At 50.0% G+C, this 23815-nt stretch overlaps 1 protein-coding gene across 1 annotated transcript; it reads right to left on the bottom strand.

Annotated features, from left to right (window-relative positions):
- Window positions 1-2000: 2000 nt before the first annotated feature.
- On the bottom strand, window positions 2001-22604 carry NUDT3 (nudix hydrolase 3). The gene is made up of 5 exons (XM_050327195.1): window positions 22243-22604; window positions 12315-12425; window positions 5129-5173; window positions 4344-4428; window positions 2001-3503 (listed from the first exon to the last, which is right to left on the bottom strand). The coding sequence occupies exons 1-5, from the start codon at window positions 22339-22341 to the stop codon at window positions 3334-3336; spliced, it is 510 nt and encodes a 169-aa protein (XP_050183152.1). The 5' UTR covers window positions 22342-22604; the 3' UTR covers window positions 2001-3333.
- Window positions 22605-23815: the final 1211 nt, after the last annotated feature.

Raw genomic sequence — 23815 nt, 5'->3', positions numbered from 1 at the left:
GCATCAGGCTGTGTGAAAGCACAAACACATCCACTGGGGATAAGACAGCGGTTCTGAGAACAGGCAGGAAAATCTACAGCTCTTGTAACTGGGGTGCACGTTGGGCCTGTGCAGCCCCCAGGATTCTGCTCCCCGGGAGCAACCGCACACTGCGGAATGCTGGACGTGGTTTCTGCTTGGAAAAGCTGAGGCAGAGGCCCAGAGCCCATGCTGGATCCAGGAACGGAACTGAGGATTCCTGACATTCCCTACCCACATTTTTAGCCACTGAATACTTTGTGTCCGCACAAGGGAAAAAGCAACACTTGCAGATTCCACCCCCTTTTCATTTCTCCCTTTACAGAGTTTGCTTTAAGGCACATTCCAGCTCAGGCTGAATGAGCTGCCTCCCTGCTCCACGGAGAGCAGGGAAGAGCTCACAGCACCCACCTACCCAGGAACAGACCTGCCAGCTCAGAGGCGCCCAACTACTGCTGCACCTCGTGGGCATCCCCTGTGGGCCCCACCTCACACCCGTGCCCAGGGAGCAGAGCTGGGCCAGGAGCCAGCTAAGAACTGCTCCGAGGGGATGCTCCGTGGAAGGGTCAGGCCAGCCACGACACGCTGAGGTAAGAATCCCACTATCCAATGCTACCAGCTCAGAACAGCACCAGGTTTAGCAAGGTTGGGAGCCCAAGGCTCATCCCACGGGGTTCAGCACAGTCAGGACAGTGGCCTCAGCAGCGAGACCAAGCAGCACCAGCCCAGGCTACAGAACCAGAGCACGGGACCGCCCTCCCAGCAGGTCCTCTGTCCCTCACACAGGCACTGACAGTCAGTCCCAAACCAACTAACACCAGTTTGGATAAAACCACTGCAACTGCTGGGGGGTGCAGCTGGACCAGCTCTAGAGAGAACCTCAGATGCTGAGAAAGACGGGAATGGTGCGGTGCAGGGAGAGTTCAGGGAGCACGGGGCTAAGGCCTGCTCTGAGATCTGCATCTCTTCAGTCAAGACTATTCCTGCCCCAGAAGCCACTTCCAGTTACAAGGCATAACATCAGCCACTCTGTGGTGTAACAGCATCAATTCATGCCACATTAAAACACTTTCTTGGCACAATTTATTTTTCTGACCCAAACAAATAAGCCATTAGCAAGTCATTAACAATATTCTACCCTAAATTGTCAGTTTAACAGCCCTGTAAAAACATTTTTAGTTTAAAAACAAAAGTGTGCATGCTGTTGATATTAAAACTGCAGTTACTCTTTCAGGAGTACCAGCTGTTTTGTTGCAAAGCATTTCCAACATACTAATCTGTACAGAAGAGACCAAGACTCCTTGAAGGCAGTAGACGGCTGAGTCAGGTGCCTCGCAGGGCGCGGGGACAGTGACTGTCAGAATTTCTTGTACACTTCCAGATAGAATATTCAAGCCCTTTGAGAGTTTGGTTCAGGCTGACCAGCACAGAGTGAGAAAGGATTGTACATTCGTCTCTAAGTTGAAGTGAGCTGAACTGGTGTAATTTAGGCTCAATTCCAGATGCCCGGGTTTGAGCTACTCCTTGAATAATGGGCTGTTCCTTACGCGTGGTTTTCCATGTCAGCGATCGCTGGCACTGCTTTTGGCCTTGCTACTCCACACTGATGAAAGCAGGGAGAACAAGGAAAGGAACAGAAGAGGATCTTAAAATGAACAGCTTCTTGCCAAACCAGCAAGGATACCATTCCCCCTTGTCCCAGGCTCCATGGATATTTTGATCAGATGTTCATATTGTAAGCGCTTCTCGGGAAGAGAGAAAACTCCGGAACAGTAAGTGTTTATTAGAATATTTTTTGTTAAATAAAGAGCAGGGAAAAAAAAGGAAAAAAAAAAGAGCACTGCAGATTTAATTTCACATCTTGGCTCTGCTCTGACAAAGGAGAAGTTACTGAACTCAGCAACCACTTCTTGTCCCAAGCCAGGGATTAATTAATGCCCCTCCCAAAACTTGTACCTGTCCCAACCCACCCCCCAGCCCCAACCCTTCCCATTTTATTTCCCAACTAGACAACACTGTTGGCAAATCAAGACAGCATGAAACTTACAGCAATAAAACAACAAACCCCGTGTGAAGTGTGCCAACGCACCGGGGAGCTCTCCTGCGAGCCGGGTGTGCTCCCCCGGGAATGCTGCCCGAGGCAGCTGTACCTGTCACAGAGGGCACGCTCCGAGCACGCTCCACGCGCGACTGTAAGTGCTGCAGAACCACAGGACAAGAGACTCAACACCTGAATGTTTCCCCCAGGACCTCTCTCCAGGACACGCTGGCTGTCCGACCGCAGGCTCACGCAGCAGCACTCGGCGAGTCCGCTCCGATGCTTTAGCACAAATTCCAAGTCTCCAGTTCAGCACGGCGTAAGGCATGTGGACAAGAGAGACACGAGCAGAACGCAGCAGGACCGGGAACGGCACTGGGGAGCCACGCTCCAGTCTGTCTGTCTGTCTGACCCCCTGTGCAGCCCCAGCTCCCACTGCAGACGACGCAGTCCGGGTTCTATCGTAGCGCTGCTGAGGCTGTTTGGTTTTGGCCAAGGGTTAAAGATCGACTCCTTGTGGTTTCATTCTGATGAAGATGCAGAAACGTTGGCGGAAGCTGTCGGAGAAGCCACGGGGCCACAGGGATGTCTGCAGGTGATCCGAACTCTGCCCTCAACTTCAAGTGTCACTGCACTAAATCGGGAGATACTGGATGGGGAGTAAACTGGCCCAGCCACTAGCACTGTCACAGAATGTGTATTTTTAAAAAACAGAACAAAAGGCAAACAGATTAATTATGAACCCTTCTTTTCAGAAGCAGACCAGGATTAAAAAAATTCCCGCAAAATTAAAATGTTAGATCCTCCATCTAAAAAAAGTTTATACAGACGTGCTGCAAGTGACCCCCACATGGGTCTGAGCAGCACTTTACAGTACAGACTAAGACTTGAAGAGCTGATCTCACATTGAAGTCTTTTAATTAAAAAAAAAAAAAAAAAAAAAGTGGCTCTGGCTGGGGTGACACGAAGGGGACACTTGGGACACTTCAGAGCACAAGGCAGAGGCGGGGCTGGCAGCCTCCAGGCCGTGGAGCGGAGTACCGGGAAAGGGGCACTTCATGCACAAAATGTATTTTACAAAATACAGATCCAAAAAAGCAAAAAAAGCCGATGAAAAAAAATCCCACCTTGCACTAAATCGCAGCACTCTGAACACTTGCTCTGCCCCAGGCGGCTGCCCATGCCTGGTGTGAGGGAGGAGGCATGGAAACGGGGAGGGGAGGGAAATCCAGGTCTCAGTCTGGGTTTGGAAATGGCTCTCGCAGGGACGTCGTCAGTCATCTGATGTCGGACACGGAGCTCTCGGAGTACGGCGTGGTCATGACTGGGGTGCCGTTGTTGGCCAGACAGCCTTGCCTCAAGGTTTCAAAATACGAGGCCTGCACTGGTTTATGATATTGCAGAACTTTTATGGCATCTTCTATCTTAAACCATTCCCTTTTCCTTCCTGGGGGCAAAGAGAGACATCAGTGAGTGCAACAGAACATTGTCCTTTCTAGTCTGAACATTCCTCTCCTGAGCTGTCATTCTCTGTCACAGCACCAGGGCTGCAGGACTCACTTCACTGTGAGCAAACTGGCAGCACAAAGGCACTGGGAAATTCCTCCTGGGATTCTCTGATCTCGAGGGCCTCCCACTACAACCTCACACTGATGGCTTCCCATCCCCAGGACAGGAGTTTGTTTAGGGCAGTACATCCCCTATCTTGCATTTCCTAATTAACTCCCCCATTTATTTTGCTATTTCTGCAATTTCTATTCAAGTCAGATACTCATTTTAAGACAATCCATGACACATACCAACCACCACCCAATTTCTATCAGTTTGCAAGTGAGCTTCAATTTCCTGAGGACAGCTCTTCCCATAAACCCCTTCCATACTCAGCCTAAGGAGAGTCACATTCCAGGTGCTGCAGTGCAATCCCTCCTGGGAACAACAGGTTCATTTCCATTTGGGAATCCAGTTTAAATACACAGATTTCAAAGATAACAGGGAATGATTAACCCACACTGCCCACATATATTTCCTCTAGTCTCAGACAGGACAGCTCTTCATGCTCTTTGCCTTGTACCTTCCAGTGCAAAATTGCTGCAGAGACAGCTGGACAGTTATTTGGCTTCTCTTGGGCCACAGAGGTGACAAAAGCTTCAATCTGACCACAAATTTTTTTCCCAAGCAACCACTGTGACCCTTCCCAAGCCCTCTCACAGGGATTCCAGGTCCCAGATGGATGCTGAGCTGAAATGGTTTGTCTGCATCAGCTCATGGCAGCGAGCACAAAGCTTACCAATATTGACAGAGTCCTCCCAGTCCTCCAACACTTCGGTGACGATAAGTACGTAAACATATGTCCTGTGCTTCCTGTCCCGGTTCTGCAAGGCAAGGGGAACAGAGTAACAACAAAGCATTTTGGGCAGCAGGACTGCAAACTGCCCCCCACAAGCCTGGGTGCAGCTCCTGCCACTACAGCTTGTTTGTAGCCACTAAAAGCTGTTGTGTTTTAAATGAGAAGTCTGAAAATATTATTAGGCACTGGAGCCCTAAAGTGTAGTTCCTGATCTGTGGGGAACTGGCTGGAGGACTGATGTGCTTAGAAATCAGTTCCTCAGCTGGGAAAAAAACACAGGGAAGATTTTTACACAACTCTGAAATTCCAGAGTCAGGGGCAGAACAAGGGAGAGAAGAGCTGTGTCTGGTACCTGCTGACTGTGCAGCTCCCCAGCACCCACCAGGCGTGGCTGTGCACCCCACGGGAGCACAAACACTGCACCGGCCCCTCTGGGTGCTAGAGAAGGAGGGACTTTGCTCCCTGGCTGGGGGTGGCCTTTCACAGCAAGAAAGGTGAGAATATTCACTGTTACACCAGTTATCACCAGTGATTTCAGCTGAAGTGCCCACTGCAATGATCAGAGTAGAGTCCCTCAACACATCAGTGTGAGCTTTTATTTACAGGGAACTTTGAAGTTTCCCTCCAGACAAGCCCCAGCTCACTTCACAACACGCTGCCGAGCCACTGGTACTCCAAGACAATTTTTGCAACAAAATTTCACAGCATTGATGTCTGAAACTTACCTCAAAAATTCCCACTAGTCTTCCTAACGTCCCTTTCACTCCAGCCTAGGGGAAGTTCAAAGAGAAAAGAGACACGCTTTAACAACAGTTCAGTACATGTTTTCTACTTGTTGTGCAGGACCAGTTCCTTAGGACAGGAAGCAAATGCTCTAAAATTCTGTTCATCTTAAACCAACACAGTCACAACATAAGAGACAGAAATGTATCCCGAGTTCTAATCATCCATGCATTCCCAGGATTTTTTATCTTGTTTTCCTATATTCAAACAACTTTGAATTCAATCTAGAGGAAGAAGAAATATTTGAGGAGTTACTCCTTGCATACCAATACACTCCTCGTGACCAGAATCTCCTCTGCAGATTATTACAGCCTGAGCAACAGGGAATATTGGCTTCGGGGTTTAGCAGTTTTACCTCTTCAAAATTATACTTTAAGAAAATAACTCAGAGCAACATGACAGCTCCCAGGTATTTCAGGGGTGTCCTGCACACACCTGAAACCAGCCAATACAAACACACCAATGCTGTGATGTGGCCCCAGCAGCAGGAACAAGAGGATTTGGGATATAACACAAACCACACTGAAATAGGACTCTTGAATCAAGCAGAGACACAAATCAAGAGAAGATCTAAGCGACAGTTCTGTCTATTTGAATACTACTGAGGATCTGCCACTTCATCACATTTGGTGTCCCTCTTGGCACCTGCTCACTCCCCTCACAGCTGTTCTCGCCTCAGCTCTCCGGGGCTGCACCGTGCAAACCCCAGCCCAACCTCACAGTCCCTCCTTTTTGACTACAGAAAGGTAAGATTTTGGTCCATGACCCAACAGGTCTGAACCAACCTGCACAGCCTGGCACACAACCCAGCCACGACTGGGAAGCAGGGTCAGCTGTGTCTCCAGCAGCTGGAACACACCCTGGGCAGACCAGAGAAACAGTGCAAATGGGATACAGGGATCTGATTATGTCAGGCTTCTTGTTTCTTTTAAAAAAAGATGTTTGGGTGATGTTAATGACAAGACAAATTCTCTGTCCTACTGACCAGCTGCTGTACAGTCACGTGCCTTCAGAAAGGAAGAACTTTCATTAATGGGAAGATACTCCTGGTTAGGTTCCAGCCTACTGAATGAACGTACACAGGTACAAAATAATCCAGCCACAGCACATCTCACTCCTGCTGTGGAACTGCCCCAGGAGCCAAGGGTTTGCAGCTCCCCCACTACAAACAGTCACACAGATACATAAATCCTTTCGGTAATGCACTCACTGAGCTCTCCTTCTAGGAAGGAGCTTTTCAACTGAAGCTTTTAAGCTGGTTTTGGACACAAACTTTATTGTCTCCTCAGTATTTCTGACATCCTGCTCAGCCCAGAGGTGCCCCACGGACTCCGACCCACGCAGCTATTTCTGGAGCAAACAGCATTCTGTGAAGGTCAGTGTTGGCTGCACATGGCGGGGCCTGACCTTTGTGGGGGAGTGATCCCACCATCCCACCTCCCTGCAAACTGGGGCTGCTGACCTGTGCTCCCAAGGCAGCTGGAAGGCAAATGCTTCAAACACATTTCCCTCAAGGAATGCTTTCAGCACTGGGATATATTTTTTAGCTAAGCCATGTCCATCAGCCAGCAATAAACACAGGGGGGAACACGAGGCTTCCACCTTCACACCACACAGACAAATGTGTTAAAAGGTGAAGCGTAATCAAATATTTCTGGCAAACAACTGTCTTAAGCCACTTTTCTTCACTGGTTCCCAGAGAAGGCTGTTGAAGTTCTGCTCTACATATTTACCTATAGGCAATGAACCAAAAGCCAGGATGTTGTTGTGATGGTTTAGTGAACTCGCAAGCCTGACTAGAAATAAATTTATCTCCAGGCAACTAGCAAGCCTGGAAACTAAGGATAAATCCTGCCCAACCAGCCTTCCAGGCAGTTTATCCCCAGCTCTAGAGCTGTGCTTGAAGTAGTAGAGGGAGGCGAGGAGCCCTTCCTTCTGTGCTGGTAAAGGGAGACGATGGAAATAACGCTGTCTGCAAACCAGGATCCTCCTAATCTGTCCTGCCTGGTCTCATTCACCCAAAAAGGCACAAAAAACGATGCCAAGGCAACCATGCACTGTAGGGAAATCATGCTGAATTATCATCAGACAACTGGAAAAAGCACCAGGGTTTGTTTCATGTAAGACCTTATCACATGTAGCTTAAATGGCCACATGAATGGTTTGATTCAAACAAACGTTGTGCTGATTTTATAGAGCGAGTCTGTACCAAAGCCTGCAAAGCACATCAGCCACTGCTCCTGGGGACCAATGCCTCTCTCAGCCTGTTTTTCTGCTACAGAGGATTTTAAAGACAACATACAGGACACTGAACACAGACTGACAGGATTGTCAGGCCTAAAGCTTTGATAAAGCACTATATTCCCACAGCAACAGGAGAGTCTCTGTACAATGGAACAAACAGACATGCCAGTGGAATTCACAGTCTCACACAAGTTTCTAACACAAAAGTTGCCCAAGACACCTGAGAAAATAAATAGCTGCTATCACTAACAAAGCAAGCTTGGTAACAAGCAACAGAACTCATAGGCTCCTCTTTGGACAAGCTCCACACGTCCTCCTTTCCTATAGGCCAACAGCATTTTCTTGGAGAGCTAAAGCACAGTCACAGGCTCATCCAGGACTGCAGCAGGGTCTAAATCTTAATTTGCAACAGACAACTCAGGAATTTTCTCTTCGACAGTAAATGGATTGAGAATCCTCTGCCCTCCTGGGCCACAACAATGAGCGTGGCAGAGGCAGCACAACTGATTTGGGCACGTGTTTCCCCCAAGCACTGCAAGTGCTGCACACGGAGCCCATGCTGTTATCCCCAAATTACAGGGAGGATCCTAGGAGCATCCCAGGAGGAGGGTACTGAGCCCATTAGCAGGGCTAGGAGAGCACCAGCACCAACTGTTCCATCTGCAGGTCTGGAAACAAAACAAGGCAATCACAAGACAGGATTCCCTGGGAAGAGGCACATTCAGGCACAACAGAGGACACACAGAGCTTCTTCCCTGCTCTGCTGATCCAAATCAGTGTCCAGTGGCTCGGGGAGGCCTTGCTGGAGCAAAAGGCAGCTCTGGCAAGAGTACATCAGCCACAGCCAGAGCCCAGCCAGCTGCCTGAGCAGCACACACTTCAAACCACTGCCGCACCCAGAGGGGTGGGCTGGGGCTCAGGACAAGGAACAAAAATCCGGAGGAAATGAAGCTTTACTAGTTCTGCTGCTCATGGAACAACTTGTTTTAATAAAGAAAAATTACTGAAGACATCCAAGAACAGCAGGTTCAGGTTTCAAAGCTGAAAATAAGTTGGGGTCAGATGCAAAAAGCAGCCTGCAGCAACACCATCTGTTCCTCAGGACAGCTTTTATTTCTTTCCATCTGAGCTAAGGAAAATGTGGGTTGGAATTTCAGCTATTTTACTTTGCTCTATTAGGCTCAAAGCCTGCATCTACTACAGATTACTGCTGGGCAAGAGTACTGTAGTGGAACACCCAAATGTTTGCTCTAAGACCTGCACTACTGAAGGTGTAAATCCACCCACGAGGACTGCGAGTTTAGACACGTTCGGAGGACGCTGATTCCAGACCTGCTGGGCAAACTGTGCTGTCACTGCTGTGTCTCACAGAGGGTTACACTCATTCATCTAACTCTGTACTGCATGACGCCAGTATTTGCTGCTACACTTGTGAAATACAAACGAAATACCACGACAGAGAGAAGAACATTCAGACACTGCACTCACTTTGGTGAAGTCTGAGCACACAGGATAGGGGACAGTGACTCTGGGCCACCACTTGCACTGGGTATGACTAACTCCAGGAGGAGTTCAAGGCCATCATCTCATCGTTCATCCCTGGTCCCTGCAGTATTTTTAAAAAGTCTTTGCATTTTAGCACTGAAAAATATCAATATTTGTATTCTAAAACACTAACAAAATACATGAAACAGTAAAGATTATTTACAAAGTATGTTTAGGAGGGGAAAAAAAGGTTTAGCAACCAGATCGAATTACTGTCACAATGGACCATTTTGATATTGGCATCAATTGCCTGTTTGATCTCAGGATCAAGCACAACTTATCTGGCTTTTGACTCCCATGAAGAAAGCATGACAACCACTCCTGCAATTTTATAAAATTTGACATTTACTAAGCGTTTAAAGGTCAGGATGTGAAAGATGCTCTAAGTGAAAAATGAAATGGGTTTCACAGATGAGTGTGCAGGCTTTCTTTGAAGTCACTGTAATAAGTTTAATTTAAAGCATCTATTTCTACACCATGTTCTCCACCAGTTGTTCACACCCATAAAACCCCCTTATTCCTAAGCAAAAAATACACTCCATGAGCACCAACACCTGTTTGGAAAGGCCACACACTTTCTAGAAGGTGAGCTTCAGAACACACCTGGAGTTCCCAGCTCTGCAGGACTGATTTCAGAATTTCCCAACAATCTGTCAGAAACAAGAGGTTTTATTCTTAAAAGGCTGCTCTGACTCAGAGCTGGCATGTTGTCTACTGCCACTCTGCCACAAACAATGCCCAAGAACTCCAGTCACTTCCAATTTTATGCAGACCACAGTGAGCATGACAAGTGTTGGTACCTGTCTACTTTAATACTTGTGCTGGCACAGATTAATATAGATAAGGACTACCTCAAACTAGGACAAGGACTTGGACTCAAACTGGGACAGAGTGATCACAGCCTTCACTCAGAATCAACATTTCTTTTTCAGCACAGTCTTCTAAAACTTGGAATGTCAGGAAGAGGGAAAACCTAGATCTTTAGATGACAATTATCCCAGTAATAACATGGATAACCTCAAACACATACAAGGTACAATTAAAAGAGTGAATGGACAAGTTAAAGATCTTCGTTTAGGGAAGCGTCGTTTGAAAAGAAATTGCACACCATGCAAAAGAGAATGAATTGAGAAGAGACAGCCTACTGTCATCTTCAAAGACCACAAGCAACATGCAGGGTCACGAGTTTTTACAGCTCTTCCAACTGGCTCTTATTAAAAACTGGAAAAGGCATACAAAGTCAGGGGAAGAAACTCCACACATTTCTTCCCCAGCTTTGAGCAGCATGGAAACCACCTTCTTTCAGAACAAAAATTACTTTGTGCTCATTGACATGGAGGAAACTGGATTTTCCCTCTCTCAACAGGAGCAGCAGACTGGACCTGTGCCCTCCTGACAGACACGTCTGTCCAGGAGAGAAGCAAAGACATCAAACCTACTCAGAAATCAGCCTCGGCTCCAACCAGCCTGAAAATGCCTGGATTCACAAGGAAGGGAGAGCAGGGGTTCCCAGCTGGCACACACACCAGCTGCCCAGCACTGCCAAACCAGTAGCAGGAGCTGGGGAGGTGGGTGCTCCGATCCTTCCCAGCATTCCTGTTCCAACAACACCCTCCCACAGCAAACAGCTCCTGGAGTCTGAGGCTGGGGACAATTCCACGAGCAGCTCCCCCAGCAGCCAGGGCCGTGTGTGCCCAGCAGAGCCGTGGGCGCTCCGAGTGCCGTTCGGTGCGGTCGGGTAGGGGTGCCTCGCTGGCCATGACTCACCCCTGCCAGGCTGCCGCGGCTTCAGTTACACTCCCAGTCGGCAGCGGGCCACGTGAGCAGGGAACACCAGCCGAGGAGCGGGATTATCCCAGCCAGCCCAAACCAGTTCCTGCGCTGGCAGCCGTGCCAAGGCTCCCTTCCAGCCGCGGCTGTCATGGAAAGAGCGCGGCTCTCCCCAGCGCTGCTGCCCGCGGAGGGAGCGGTGAGACACGTTTATTTTAAGGACCGAGAGGTGAAGCCATGCACCTCCTGAATGAACCCTGGGCTTCTGTATCAAATCACTCCATTATTAATAACACTTGGGCTGTAAAGCAGGAGTCTGCAGCTAAAAATATTCCTATTGTTCTGGTTACACTCACTTTGGCTTGTTATGTGGTTGAAAGGTTGCCGAGTTACTGGAAGAGCAGGAGCTGTGTTACAAGCTGGAAACAAAATTTGCAAGCAGCAATCCCCAGTACTAGAGGGATCTAAAGACACTGAAAAAAATACACTTTGACTGTATAATCTTTTGTATCTTTCTGATAAATTGCTAGTTTATAAAAACATCCAAAGCGAAACACACCACTTGGGAGTTGCCACATTCGATGAGTCTAACAGCCCAAATATTCAGCATTTTGTTACACAGCAGCAGGTGCTTCCAAATACTTGAGAGAGAAACCCTCATATACCAGACATTTCAATAATGCAACTACAGGAGAAGGGTCCTCCCAAGTCCCATCAATTAGCTCTTGATTTCTGTTCTGCAGAGAGCACAAAGATTCATAACCCTCTCAAAATCATTTTTAATCCTGCCTTATGTAACCATGAACCTACTTGGTCATCCATCTATAATCATTCTGAACACAAGCATCTCTCCAATTTGTTGATATTCAGAAGCAAATTCTAAAGACATGCTTTATATACAATGCAGTCAACTGCCATTTATTGCCTTTACATTTCTTATGAAGAAAAAGATTGCTCTTCCAGCTTTAAAAGAAGAATATGCCTTCTTCCTACAGCCCATCGATCTGTGTTTGATCTGCTGTTTGATCTCCTTCCTGAAACATGTTCAAGTGAAAAAAGAAAAACTAAGCCAACCAACCCATACACACTTCAGGAATTGCTGCTGGTAACTTACAGCCAATTTCACTTATTCACATAAACATCACAATATGTTCTAGACCAAAACAGACCAAGGTCCCTGTATTTGGAGTGTCTTTAGTGACTCATAAGGGCTTTTTTCTACCTCCTAGCGAAGTACTACACAGCTCCACAAAGGCACAGCTGAAGTTCTTTTAAGAAACTGTTCTTCATACACAGAAAACAAAGCAGAGAATATTTTCATAGGCATTGAAGTGCCTAGAGCTGAATTTTACCTATTTTCAGTTAAAGGTATCAGGCAAGGACAAGTTCATTCCAGCTAAGAGGTTTAATTACATTCTCACGCTTGCTTTATTTAGGACTCCAGTTTGCTCCCATGTGTGATGGGGATACCACCAGTGACCCCATATCCCTCTTCACCTCAAGGAAAACAAGCAAGAGCGCTGAAAGCAACCCCCCACAACCCAGGGCACCATTCCCGGCATCACTCACCTCTTCACAGACCTCCCGCACAGCGGCCACGCTGGGCTCCTCCTCGGGCTCCATGCCCCCCCCGGGGACAATCCATCGGTCCGGGTGGCGACTGCTGCTCACCAGCAGCACCTGTGGGGAGCAGAGCACGGGTGAGCACAGGGCACCAGGGCAGCGCTGCCTCTCAGAGCCCAGCCACCTCTCACCCCCCCAGCACAACCGACCCAAGGCCAGCCTATGCCAATACTCCACTTTTTCCTTGTGCAAACTCCATGAGCACTGAGGCACTCCCACACTCCTCGGGACTTCAGCCATTGCCTCTCCCTGCTTCCCCACCTCTGCACAGCAAAACATTGGACACAGCACCACATACTCATGGTGTGAGTTCACTGCGACGCTCAGGCGCTGCCGAGTCCTGACAGCGCAGGATACGCCTCGTGCAACAGCAGGAGCACACAGACGCTGCTCAGCACCTCCACCCTTTGCAGAGGTACCTTGATTTAATTGTCCTGGTACCTTTGGCCTTGCCTGTCCCTGCAGTTCTGTCACCAACAACACGTACACATCAGGGAACTCTCACCGCAGTGTTTATGTGCAATAGTCTGAGCAGAGACTCTCAGCCCCCTGCTTTCTGCTTCTTTTGCAGCAGGCACCCAGGAGTTTGGCTCTGGAGCCAGCACTCGGGTACTTCTGGTTTAGAGGAAGTTGTTCAGTGAGGTGTAAGCAAAATAAAAACTTATATAAAACCACTTAAAATCCCCTAGGCTGCACAGAAGGACAGACTTTTGTGAATGAGAAAAATGGTTCAACTCTCTTCCCAGGATTTGCCATATTCATGCTTCATGACTCCCTTCCCAGGAGGGATTTGCCATACTCATGCTTTGTGGCAGTTCTTCTTGAACCACATTTTATTCCAGTGTACTTCTGCTCTGTACAAGTTCAGGTTTTGATTTGCCACCTTCCAGCAACACGAACGCTCACTGACGCTCTCAACCAGCTACAGACTGTCCCAAAGAATAGCGAGACACTGAGCTTATTAAATCTACTTGCAACACATCCATGAGCAGAGATGGAAACTAAAAACAAAACTAATACTGTTGCCCAGCTCTTTAAACAAAGCTTGTTCATCAGAGTCATCCTGCTGTACTTCATCATTTCACTGGCACAAAGCTCAGAGCCAAAGCGACTTGCTCCAGAAACTTTCCAGCATACCAGTCCAATTAGGTTCCAGGCCAGCTGTAACAGTGTCAGACATTGCGGAGTTACACTGCGAGACACTGAAATCCCAGGCTTTACTGGGGAAACTCTGATTTGCCAGTAGGATATGAAAAGATTTGCACTAACTATCAAGAGGAATCTACCTACAGAATTCAAAATTAAAATTCCGAAACAAAAACAAGCCGGGATTTCTAAGGCTTCCCAGTTCTTTTATCTTAAAAATTCTCATCTGCCAACTGACCACCCAAGCAGAGTGATTTTTCATTTTCCAGGGCCACCCATCCCCACTGGCTCAGCACAAAAGAGGGGGGTCAACAGGCCTGAAGACACCAGGGTCATAAGACAAGGGTCAGCTGTGGCAGGTAAACCCCAGCTCTCAAACCAGGAGCAGCAGAGCTTACAGCAGAAACTGCAGAGGGGTCACACCAATGCTCTGGTAACTGCTGGGCCAACCTTTTCCATGTCTGGAACTGACCTTGGTCCTCTCAAGTGTCAGCACTCCTGTAATCATCAGTTTTCTGTGGATCCCACCAATAACAAAGTCTCAAAGCCTCCCCCTTCCTGCTTCAGCCAAACTCACCCCTCAACCCTGCAACACAAGAAGCAGCATCATTTACTCAGCCACCCCACCTATATCCCTGAGCATTCCCCAATCCATGGGATGAAACTCATACTGGAAAGGAATGAGGCTGCAAAGGCCACCTCAGTTCCACAATTCCAAGTGGGATGGTCCCTGCCTGCCAAGGCTGTGAGGGAACAGCATTTACTTTATAGTGACATCCTGAGTTTTCAGCCCTCTCCAAGAGGAAGGCAGAATTCCTTTCCCCAGGCATCCAGTCCATGTAAAATGCCATCAGTAAGCCATGCCTAAATAGGGAATGTAAACTTCATTTATCCTGAGAGCCCTTGAGGCTCGGGACAGTGGCCAGTCCTGGGCCAGCACTGCAAGGCCATCCCCAGCCACCTCCAGTTTGCCACCGAACCTCCTGGAGTACAGTCCTGGATAGTTATTCCTTCCTCACTCATCACCAGCGCTGTCCACAAGGCAGCTGGGACTCAAATTCCTGACTGCAGGTCAGCTGGTGATTCTGAGGACAAAGCTAAAAGAGAAGGAACAGCCGTTTCAAGTGCACGTTTGCTGCCAGGTAAGGAAGCACCAGCTCTGCCACTTCCGACTGCAATTCAGAGCTCCAGCTCAAAGGGAAAAAAAAGATTAAAAGAAGCTGCAGAACCAGATCTTTGAAACTCACACAGCACACTTCATGCCCCTGAACTCCTGCCACCTTCCAGTCGTGAGAACAAGGATCTGCTGTGGAACCCTGGGCACAGAGTGCTCCAGGAAACCTGCTCGGGCTGAGACAATGCCCCAGCAACACACCAGGAGGAACTTTTGGGTGTAAACAACTGTTTGAGGCAAAGTAAATTAACTTCAGCTGCTCTGGCAGTTGAGCATTTTCTGAATAGAATTAATATGAACAACCCTCGCTGGGAAGGAAAAACCTGTCATTCTCACACTTTTATGTAATCAGACTATTTCCTGTTTAATAAAAAGGAAATCACATCAGGAGAGGGCAGGAAACAAGCCCTACAAGGTCATTCTTTTAAAACAACTTCAAACAGGATATTGCTACCAATGAGCTCTCCCAAGACGAAGGGGCCGAGTTCCAAACAAGGGGGAGACACTGCCGTGTTGGAAAAAAACACACGTCCAACACCAGCCCTGTGTCCCCATACATGCAGTGCACTCAGAGGGATCAAGGAAAAGGTTGTTATAATCCGAATCCTAGACTGGTTTGAGTTGGAGCAGACCTCAAAGGCCATCTCATTCCACTCCCTGCCATAGGCAGGGACACCCTCCACTAGACCAGCCAGGCAACTGTATTTAAGATGGCTACTGAGACTCTTGGCCTAGCAGGGATTTTGGAGTTGGATTTTGGAGCCAAGTCTAGCAGATTTTTGGGAAAAGCACTTGCAGGTATCACGTCACATGGCCAAGTTCTGTTTTCTGAGATTTGAAAGACAATTATGTCATTTCAAAGCAGGGAAATGAGCAACACCAGCCTCTCTGGCAGGCAGGAGGTGGCCCTGCCGTGGCTCTCACACACAAACTCCCACTCAAGGAAAGGTTAGAAAAATAAGCCAAGTTTGAAGTATCAGCAGGGGCTCAGCCCAGAGCAGGGCTGCAACCTCATGGCAAGAACCTTCAAAGCTGCACACAACAAACAAATGCAAACAAACTTGAGCAGGAACAACTCTGCCAGGAGGAAATGGGAAACGCACCGAGACATCTAAGGCTGCCTGGACCGCCACACAAAGCGAGAAGATCCACAGGAAAAGGGGAAAAGAGTTTGTCCCCTGGATAAATCTGGGCATCCCCAATACATAATGCTGACCTTAAAACTAACTACTCACACACAAATCTGTTGTATCCACATACAGAGGGTCTTCTGTTTTTTACTCACGAATAATGGGGCTCTGCGAAGCGAAACCTGCGCAACCAGAATCAACTCGCTTTTTGCAAAACAGAGGCAGAGGGATTCCCAGGATCTTTCATGCTGTGGTGGATTTAAACAACCACCACCACCTATAAATAAAACAAGAGTGTCTACACCGTAAGGAACACGATTCCTCGAAAGAGGCTCTGCAGCAGAATTTCAGCAGACTAAAAGGGCCACAGCCCTGCTAGAAGCTGGGCCCCAGCATGAGTAGAAAATGAGCTGAGAACCTTCCAGACTTCCAAGAAAAGCCAGTGCTACCCACCCGTGCCAGCCTGGGCCCGCCAAGCTGGCAGCCAGCAAGGGAACAGCAGGCAAGATGTTAAATCCGGGGGTTTGGCCCAGCAGCCTCCTGCTGCCAGGAGCCCATCCATAGCTGCTGGCTCCTGACACAGCCCCTGCACTGCCTTTCGGGCTTTCCCTCGATATTTTCAGGCTTTCCCTCAATATTGTCATGTTTTCTATCAATATTTTCATGCTTTCTATCAACACTGAGCCATAAATCACGTAATTTGCATAGCAACTAAAGCAAAAAACCTCCCGACATTTAAACTCATTTCCCACTTCAGCATCATTGATCAGAGCACAGACTGCAAGGAAACGCTGCCGCAGAGGCTGTGGGAGCCGGGAGCAGAAGATGGCTGACTGTGAGGTTTGCCTGTACAATCTGCCTTTGTCTGAAAGTTTCAGTTTAGCACGAGTCTGTTCTCAGAGCTGAGCTGCGGGAGCACTGCTCCGACTGCCCCATGGCCAGGCAGATCCCAGAGCCAGTGCCGCATCCAGCATAAGAAACAGCTTGGATGTTTTACTCAAAATTAACAACTATTCTCTCAATCCCCAAATGTAATCATTAGTCTACTTAATGCTCTTCTGTCTGACAAGAGTGGGATCTCCATTTGACCACATCAAACCACTAGCACAGGTTGACAACTGGCACTCCGGAGGAGCAGGAGGGGAAGAGGGACACGGGCGCTGGCAAAGCCGTGCAAAATTAATCTCATTTCCCCAGCAGGAACATGGCCTCGACTGCACTACAACAAATCACGTGCTTTGCCAAACTGCTAAGGCAGGACAGTCCCGGGCACACACCAAGGCTCTCGGGAGGGCTTCTCCCACCCTCTTGCTATTCCGGGCACATTCCGGAGTTTGCACATGGTGGGAGCAAGTACAGCCTGTGGTCAGCAGGGCCACCCCAGCCCTGCACCCCACAGGACCAGGGCTGGGACCAGAACACACACCCTCAACAGCCACAGAAATCCCTGTCCTGACCACAACGGCCTGTCCTCACAGGAGCACTCCCATTCCTCAACAGGATAGTTTGTGTTATTTCCACACACACACGGGAGCAGGTTCTGTGGGATAACGGGATTGAACCTACAATGTGGTACCCAGGAACTGGAGGCGGGAAATTCACGGCAGGAAGCGCGAAGGGGAAGGTATTCACACTACAGAACTTGACAAAAGTAAAGCACAAGTCTTGGAACGGGAGCAAGAGGTGAACTGGAAGAAGTTCAAGTCATTTCAAGCATTTGGATCACACCTACAGTCCTATAACCAGAGAGGAAAAAATAAGGAAGATTCTGTTGGTTTTTAGGCTGCTGCTTAGAATAACAATAATAAATCACCAGGAACCAGGCTGCTGCTCTGGCTGCAGAACACCACGGGTCGTGTTACTGTTACTACAGTGCTCCTGCGACTCCAGAGCCACTGCCTGCTCTTACCGGGGAGGAAGGAACACAATCCCAAGTGCTCCCCCTCCAGAGAAATTATGGCTTAGAGAACCACAGAAATTATCTACACCCTGCCTCCCCTGGCAGGGCCGGGCCCGGAGCAGCTGAACCACCTGCACAGCAGCCACTGCTCTCAGGGGCTGAGGGTTGATAAGGGGCACTCCCAGAGAGAGACCCCAAACCCCAGAGCCTATCTCTGACTGTCAAAACCAGTTTGGTGACCACTCAGTGCTTACACAACTTGTCCAGGCACACCTCTGCCAGCAGGAATGCTAGCTTGTAACTACCTTTTTGAAAAAGGAAAGGGAAAAAAAGCCATGAAGTGGTACTTGGGCCTTTTACAGAGCCCACAGGACTCTGGCTGTCAGCATCTGTGTCCACATGCACAACCCTTTTATGTAGCTGACGGCAGCACAGCCAAGCTGAGCCATCGGAACAGGGATTCTGAGACTATGTTCCATGGGAAGTAGGATGATCCTGTGATGCTGGGCTCACCTACACCCCAGCAGTGAAGCACTTCAAGTGTTTTTAGCCATTCTTGGTTAATAGTGGAGCAAAAGCACAAAGGATAGCCCAGGAGCACCCCGTGGTTCAGCTCCACTGTGTTACATCACAGCTGGAGTAAAACCGGCCCAGGAAGAGCTCGGAAGAAAAAGGTTCGTTTGCATTCCAAAGGCTTTCCCAGGGAGGCCGTGGGGCCACTCTGGTGACCGCAGGGCTTGGCAGGGCACTGGCCCCTGGGTGAAACTTCCCTTCTCTCAGCTCCATTCATTCACAACTCAGAAAAGATGACCGAGCCGGATCCTATTCTTCCCGAGGCATTTCCTCCAAAAAGTCTTTAAAAACAGCCGTGGTTAACGAGCAGCTTGTCCTTTCACAGACACAATATGGGCCTGCTCAGACCTGCCGCTGCCCCGGACTCACAGCCCAACGGGGCCTTTTCTCCCTGTCAGATCCCACACGGAGCACAGCTCCAGCTGCTGCTGCACAGGAAGGCATTAGGGACACTTTCTGGAACACTGCCTCATGGAAACAGCTGGGCTACACAGAAAATACGTGTGTTATGTAAAAATAACACCCTGACAGCAATACTGAGTGGCAGGGACATCGCTGATTCCAGACTTAACACAGGACTCGGGAGCTCGCTCCGCACTCTCCTTCCTCACGGGAGTTCACTCCATGGGAAAAGAAGGAAACAGAGCCCTGGCCTTCGGTTGCCAAAAGGTCCTTTGAAGTCTGTTCCCGCTCTCTGAATGAATCCTGCTGCTGTCCCTGCTCTCCCTCCTGCCCAAGGAGATGGCTCCTGCTTTGGGAAATCACACACATTTCAGGGGCTGTCCACACAGCCCAAGTCACAAATGCACTTTTTGCTCCATTTGAGATTCATGTTGAAATGAATTCTCCCTGTGCTGTTTTTTAAAGGAATATGTAACAAAGGCATCTTTTCAGCCAATGCTTGGTCTTCCAAAAACGTTCCAGTTTCTTTCATGCCCAAAAGTAGCAGTTTCCAAATGCAAAACAGAGACAATGTGCGACCTCCAGCAGCATAAGGAAAAAATAAATCACTTAAAAACTAAAAAAGAAACAAAGCATTTCTCTGTTAAGACTCTTTATTTGCAAATGTCTCATCGAACCAAGGACATGCTGCTCTAGCAATCTCCAGGGACTGCCAGGATTTCAAAGAAAAATATATTAGTGAAGAGTCAGTGAGCAAACACCTAAACAGAAGAAAGCAGCCTCCTCTGTAAGTGTAAACAGAATTTCTCTTATTTCTTCTTCTTCACTGACAAACTTGTTTAATTCAAGAACTAATTAGGGGTTCAAAACAGGGGAAAACTGGGCTTTTCCAAGTCATAGGAGGAAATTAGGAAGAAAGGCAAGAGCAAAGTTCTACTGTTTCTTAAGCACTTAAAAGAAACAGCAACCAGAAACAGCCAGTCCTAGGGAAAAATCTTATGTAATACAGTAAGTTTATTTATCAAAACATGGTTCTTTTCTTCTCTCTTCAAACAGTAAGCTTTTAATAGACCTTTAATGTACATGCCTTGGCTCTGGCTCTTTCTCCCCTCCCTGGAGAGACCTTTTAAATAGATCCCAATTTCCATTTAAATAGAAGCAATCAATAATAAAATATGTCAGCATAAGAAAGCATTATTCTCCAAAAGCAGACCAAGAAGTCTTTCACAGCCACATTAAACTATCTACTTAAACATGTACAGGTAAGACCTTGCTTGGTGTCAGAAAACATGGGCAGCAGTGAGTGCATACAAGTTGCCTTCTCTCAAAGTTTATTTAAGTGACAACAAATAGGAATTAACCTAAGAAATAATTAGAAAGAAAAATTACTAAAGATCAAGGTGTCCTGCTTGCTGACTTCGATCACTGATCCAAGTTTGACTCAAATGGCTCCTCGGCCTTTTGGCCAAGGCCAAGCACAGGATCCGGGCACCAAGTCCATCCCAGCGGGTCTGGATAAGAACCTTCCTAAATGTACTTGTGACAATCCCACTTGCTGGGCAGCTCCCACAGCAGGGGTGTATCAGGTGAGAACAGAGGCTGCAGTTTCAGCTCAGAGTTCAATCACAGGCACCACACACAAACGTGGCCCTTGAAAGGCTGCGCGAAGCCCTCGGGAGGCGCATTCGGAATGGGACAGAACTGTCCCTCCCTGCCTCATTCCTGCTGTGGCTCCTCACCAACAGCACACACAGGGCACATCCCGAGGAAAAGCCCCAGCCCAGGCTGCAGCACTGACACAGCAACCAGTGCTCCCTCCCCGAGGTGTCCCAGGGCAGCACAGCCACCGCCCGATGTCACTGGGGACGAGGGGACAAAGCCACACAGCCACAGTGCCCACAGCTCCAGGGACAACACCACGTTCACCCAGAACCTCCACTGCCCTGGGCACAAAAACCTGCCCAGAGCTTCACCCGCAGCCTCAGAGACCCCTGGGAAGGATCCAGCACAACTAGCCCAGGAGCCAGCTCCCCCAGCCTGTAAAACCAGAGGCAGACTGTTCTACTGCAGGTCACACCTAGAAACTCCAGCCTGAAACTGGACCAGCTGAAATCAAATGAGATTCTTCAATCCACCGCAGGTCGTTGCAGACCACGGCAGAGACACAACTAACACAGAGATGGTTTTAAAGCTCAGCCTTGCGCAGCCTTACCCTGACAGCTGGGCCTGCTGAAAGCACCTGTCCCACACCAGCTGCCTCTGGAATGAGTTCACTTTCCTCCTTCAACCCTCTCGGGTCAGCACTGGGACACTGCCACACTTGGGGTGGCAGCACTTTGAGGGCTCTGACACCAGTCCTCAACACACCTGGGGGCTCTGAGAGCAGCTCCCAGGGGTGGGAGCAGGTGGAGGGATCAGCTGGATGCTGCCAACTGAGGTGTGCTAAAATAAAACACACAACCAAAGGCTGCCTACAACCTGTTTAAAGTACATTTCTGCCCTCAACCACATTGCAATCAGACATGGCCAAGCCTCCACCTCTTGAGAAGAATCTCCAAACTGCCTCAGCAATTGTGGGAAACAGCACAAGGACACCCTGACACCCTCACCCACCTGTGCTGAGCACCCCCACCACTGTCACACAACACAATTATGTTCTGCTTCACAGTTACTTCAAAGTACCATAAATCTCCTCAGAGCCCATGGGAAGGACCAGCTACATTGAAGCTGCACCAAACACATAGCTGTAGTTTCAGACCATTTCTGCTGAAATGCTGACACTCCTTACCACGCCAGCACAGCTACAAAGGGCTTGTGCAGCCTCCTTCACGTTAAATAATAACTGGATGTATGCTAATTGCCTTTCCTCCAGTGAACTGTCTGCATTCCCTTCAGATTTCCTGTAGCTACAAATATGATAATCAGGAGAACAAAGACTTTAGCACAGCCACTCAGTCGGGCACAGCAAACGCAGTGGAGTGTGTGTGCCTGGCTCCCGCAGCAGCAGAAGGGAGACCTGCAGCGTTACTGCTCTGAGCACCCCGAGCCCACTGTAGAAGGTATTAATAAAGAACAGTACAAAACTGCACATCAGAGTGAAGTCTCTGTGACTGCACGGACAATGCAGCCCCTTAGCAACGCGGCCGCTCTGGAACCAACCAATCCACCTTTAATTCCCACTTCCTCCCAAGCTCTCTGGACAGCAACTTCTGGCACTCCATCAGTCCCCTTTTATCCCAGTTTCTTTTTATAAATCCAAGGTCAGGTTTCCTCTCCCACCTCATGTGATGTGCTGGACTGAAGCTGTGCCAGCGTGGTCGGTCCCCTCGGCTGCCAAACCCCCTCCCGCGCTGCCCCCGCCTGTCCCACCGCCCCCGAGGCATCCCCCGGCTCTAACGGGGAGGAATAGTCCAGGGGGAAAGCACCAACTTCCCCAGTGACGCTTAATTACGCCTATTAAAAACACCCCCCCGCTGGGACCGAGCACCCCCCCAACCCCGGGCGGCTCGGGGGTCCCGGTCCCGGCCTCGCCCCGCGCCCGGCCCTCACCTCCTCCTCGCTCTCGCTGCGGAAGCACAGGCAGGCCGCCCGCTTCTTGTAGCCGTCCCCGTCGTAGGTGCGCGTCTGGTTGGACTTGAGCTTCATCATCCTCCGCTCCGGGGGCGGCGGGGCCGGAGGACGCGCGGCCCGGAGGGCGGGGGAGGGCGGGACCCGCCGGGCGGGGAAGGACGGGGGGGCGCGGGGGGGCCGCCCACCCGCGACAGTCTCTCTGTGGGTCTCGCTCTGTGGGTCTCGCTACGCGCTGCCGCCCCTCGCCCGCCTCACCCCTGCCCTCGCCTCCAGCCGCGCCTTCGCCGCCGCCCGCGCTCCGGCCTCCGCCGACGACGACCGCGCCGCCATCTTGGGGCTCGCTACGCAACCGGCGCAGCGCGGCCGGGCGGGGGCGGCGCTGCCGCTGCGGCCCCGGGCACCGCCCGCCACGCAAACGGCGTAACCGCTCCGGGAATCGCCCGCCACGCAAACGGCGTAACGGCTGTGGGAACGGCCCGCCACACAAACGGCGTAACCGCTCCGGGAATCGCCCGCTACGCAAACGGCGTAACGGCGGCGGGGATGCCCCGCTACGCAAAGGGCGCAGCGCGGCCCCAGAGCCGCTCGGGACCAGGGCGGGAGGCGCAGGGGCCGCCCCGTTACGCGAACGGCGCAGGGGCCGCGCCCGCCCCGTGCCGCCAGGGGGCGCTGAGGCACCGGGGGACGTCCGTGTGTCCCTCTGCCCCCGGCGACACCCCGGGCACTGTCTGTCTGTCTGTCCGTCCGTCCCGTCACCGATCACCGGCACTGGCTCCCCAGCGACACCTGGCGGCAGCGGCGGCCCCGCCCCGCCCCCGGGCTGTGTCCCTCCCGTCCGTGTCCCCCCCGCCATCGCTGGGAATCCCCATCATCCCGGGCAGAGGGAAAAGGGCTCCACCTTCCTCCAGGAATCACCTCCACACATCCGGCAGGGACCACCAAACCCAACAGGTTCCTTTCCTTTAAGCATAACTCATTCCCCCACTGCTGTTCCACGTGCCACACATCTGAGTCACCCTCTGCTCCAGAGATGTTTATGCAGTTCACTGAGACACAGGGATGGACCCAGTGGCATTTTCACCTCTTTTATTATACACAAAACATGAGCAGGGGGTTCTACTGCGGGGGCTGCCCACGGCCACGGCCGAATCCACCTCTCTGCAACAGGAAAGGGAGAGTGTTAGAGATCAGGTAAGAGACAGCAGCAAACACCGAACAAAGAACCACCACCACCATCAAAGCTCTGTCCTCGGCTCGGTGTTACTCCAGTAACACAGAACGCTGACCTGTTTGACACTCACTTGCTGGCACAGGTTAACCAGGCCATTGACCAACCCACCCCAGCCAGCTCTGTGCATCACACAGAAAACGCTTTTATTTCAGAAGTACAGTCATGGAACTCCAGAGAGCTCAGCTTGCTCTCAGACCTGTCGCTGGCCTCTGTCCCAGCCTGGAGGCCACCACATTCTCTACCCACAGAGAGTGAGCCGGGTGTGAAGGGTGACAGCTCCCAGCCCCTTACACCCTCAAAGCCCCACAGTGGGGGCACACC

This window comes from Myiozetetes cayanensis, unplaced genomic scaffold, assembly GCF_022539395.1.
Source record: "Myiozetetes cayanensis isolate MyiCay16 unplaced genomic scaffold, myiCay2020 scf32, whole genome shotgun sequence".
Lineage (NCBI taxonomy): Eukaryota > Metazoa > Chordata > Aves > Passeriformes > Tyrannidae > Myiozetetes > Myiozetetes cayanensis.
The sequence above is the reverse complement of the archived record's forward strand: the minus strand, read 5'-3'. Positions and strand labels throughout refer to the sequence as shown.

Coding starts and splice junctions, on each gene's coding strand:
- NUDT3 (XM_050327195.1), bottom strand. CDS start 22,341: ATGATGAAGCTCAAGTCCAACCAGACGCGCACCTACGACGGGGACGGC. Junction 4,429..5,128: donor GACTAGTGGGAATTTTTGAG/GTAAGTTTCAGA, acceptor CTTGCCTTGCAG/AACCGGGACAGGAAGCACAG. Junction 3,504..4,343: donor GGAGGACTCTGTCAATATTG/GTAAGCTTTGTG, acceptor CTTTGCCCCCAG/GAAGGAAAAGGGAATGGTTT.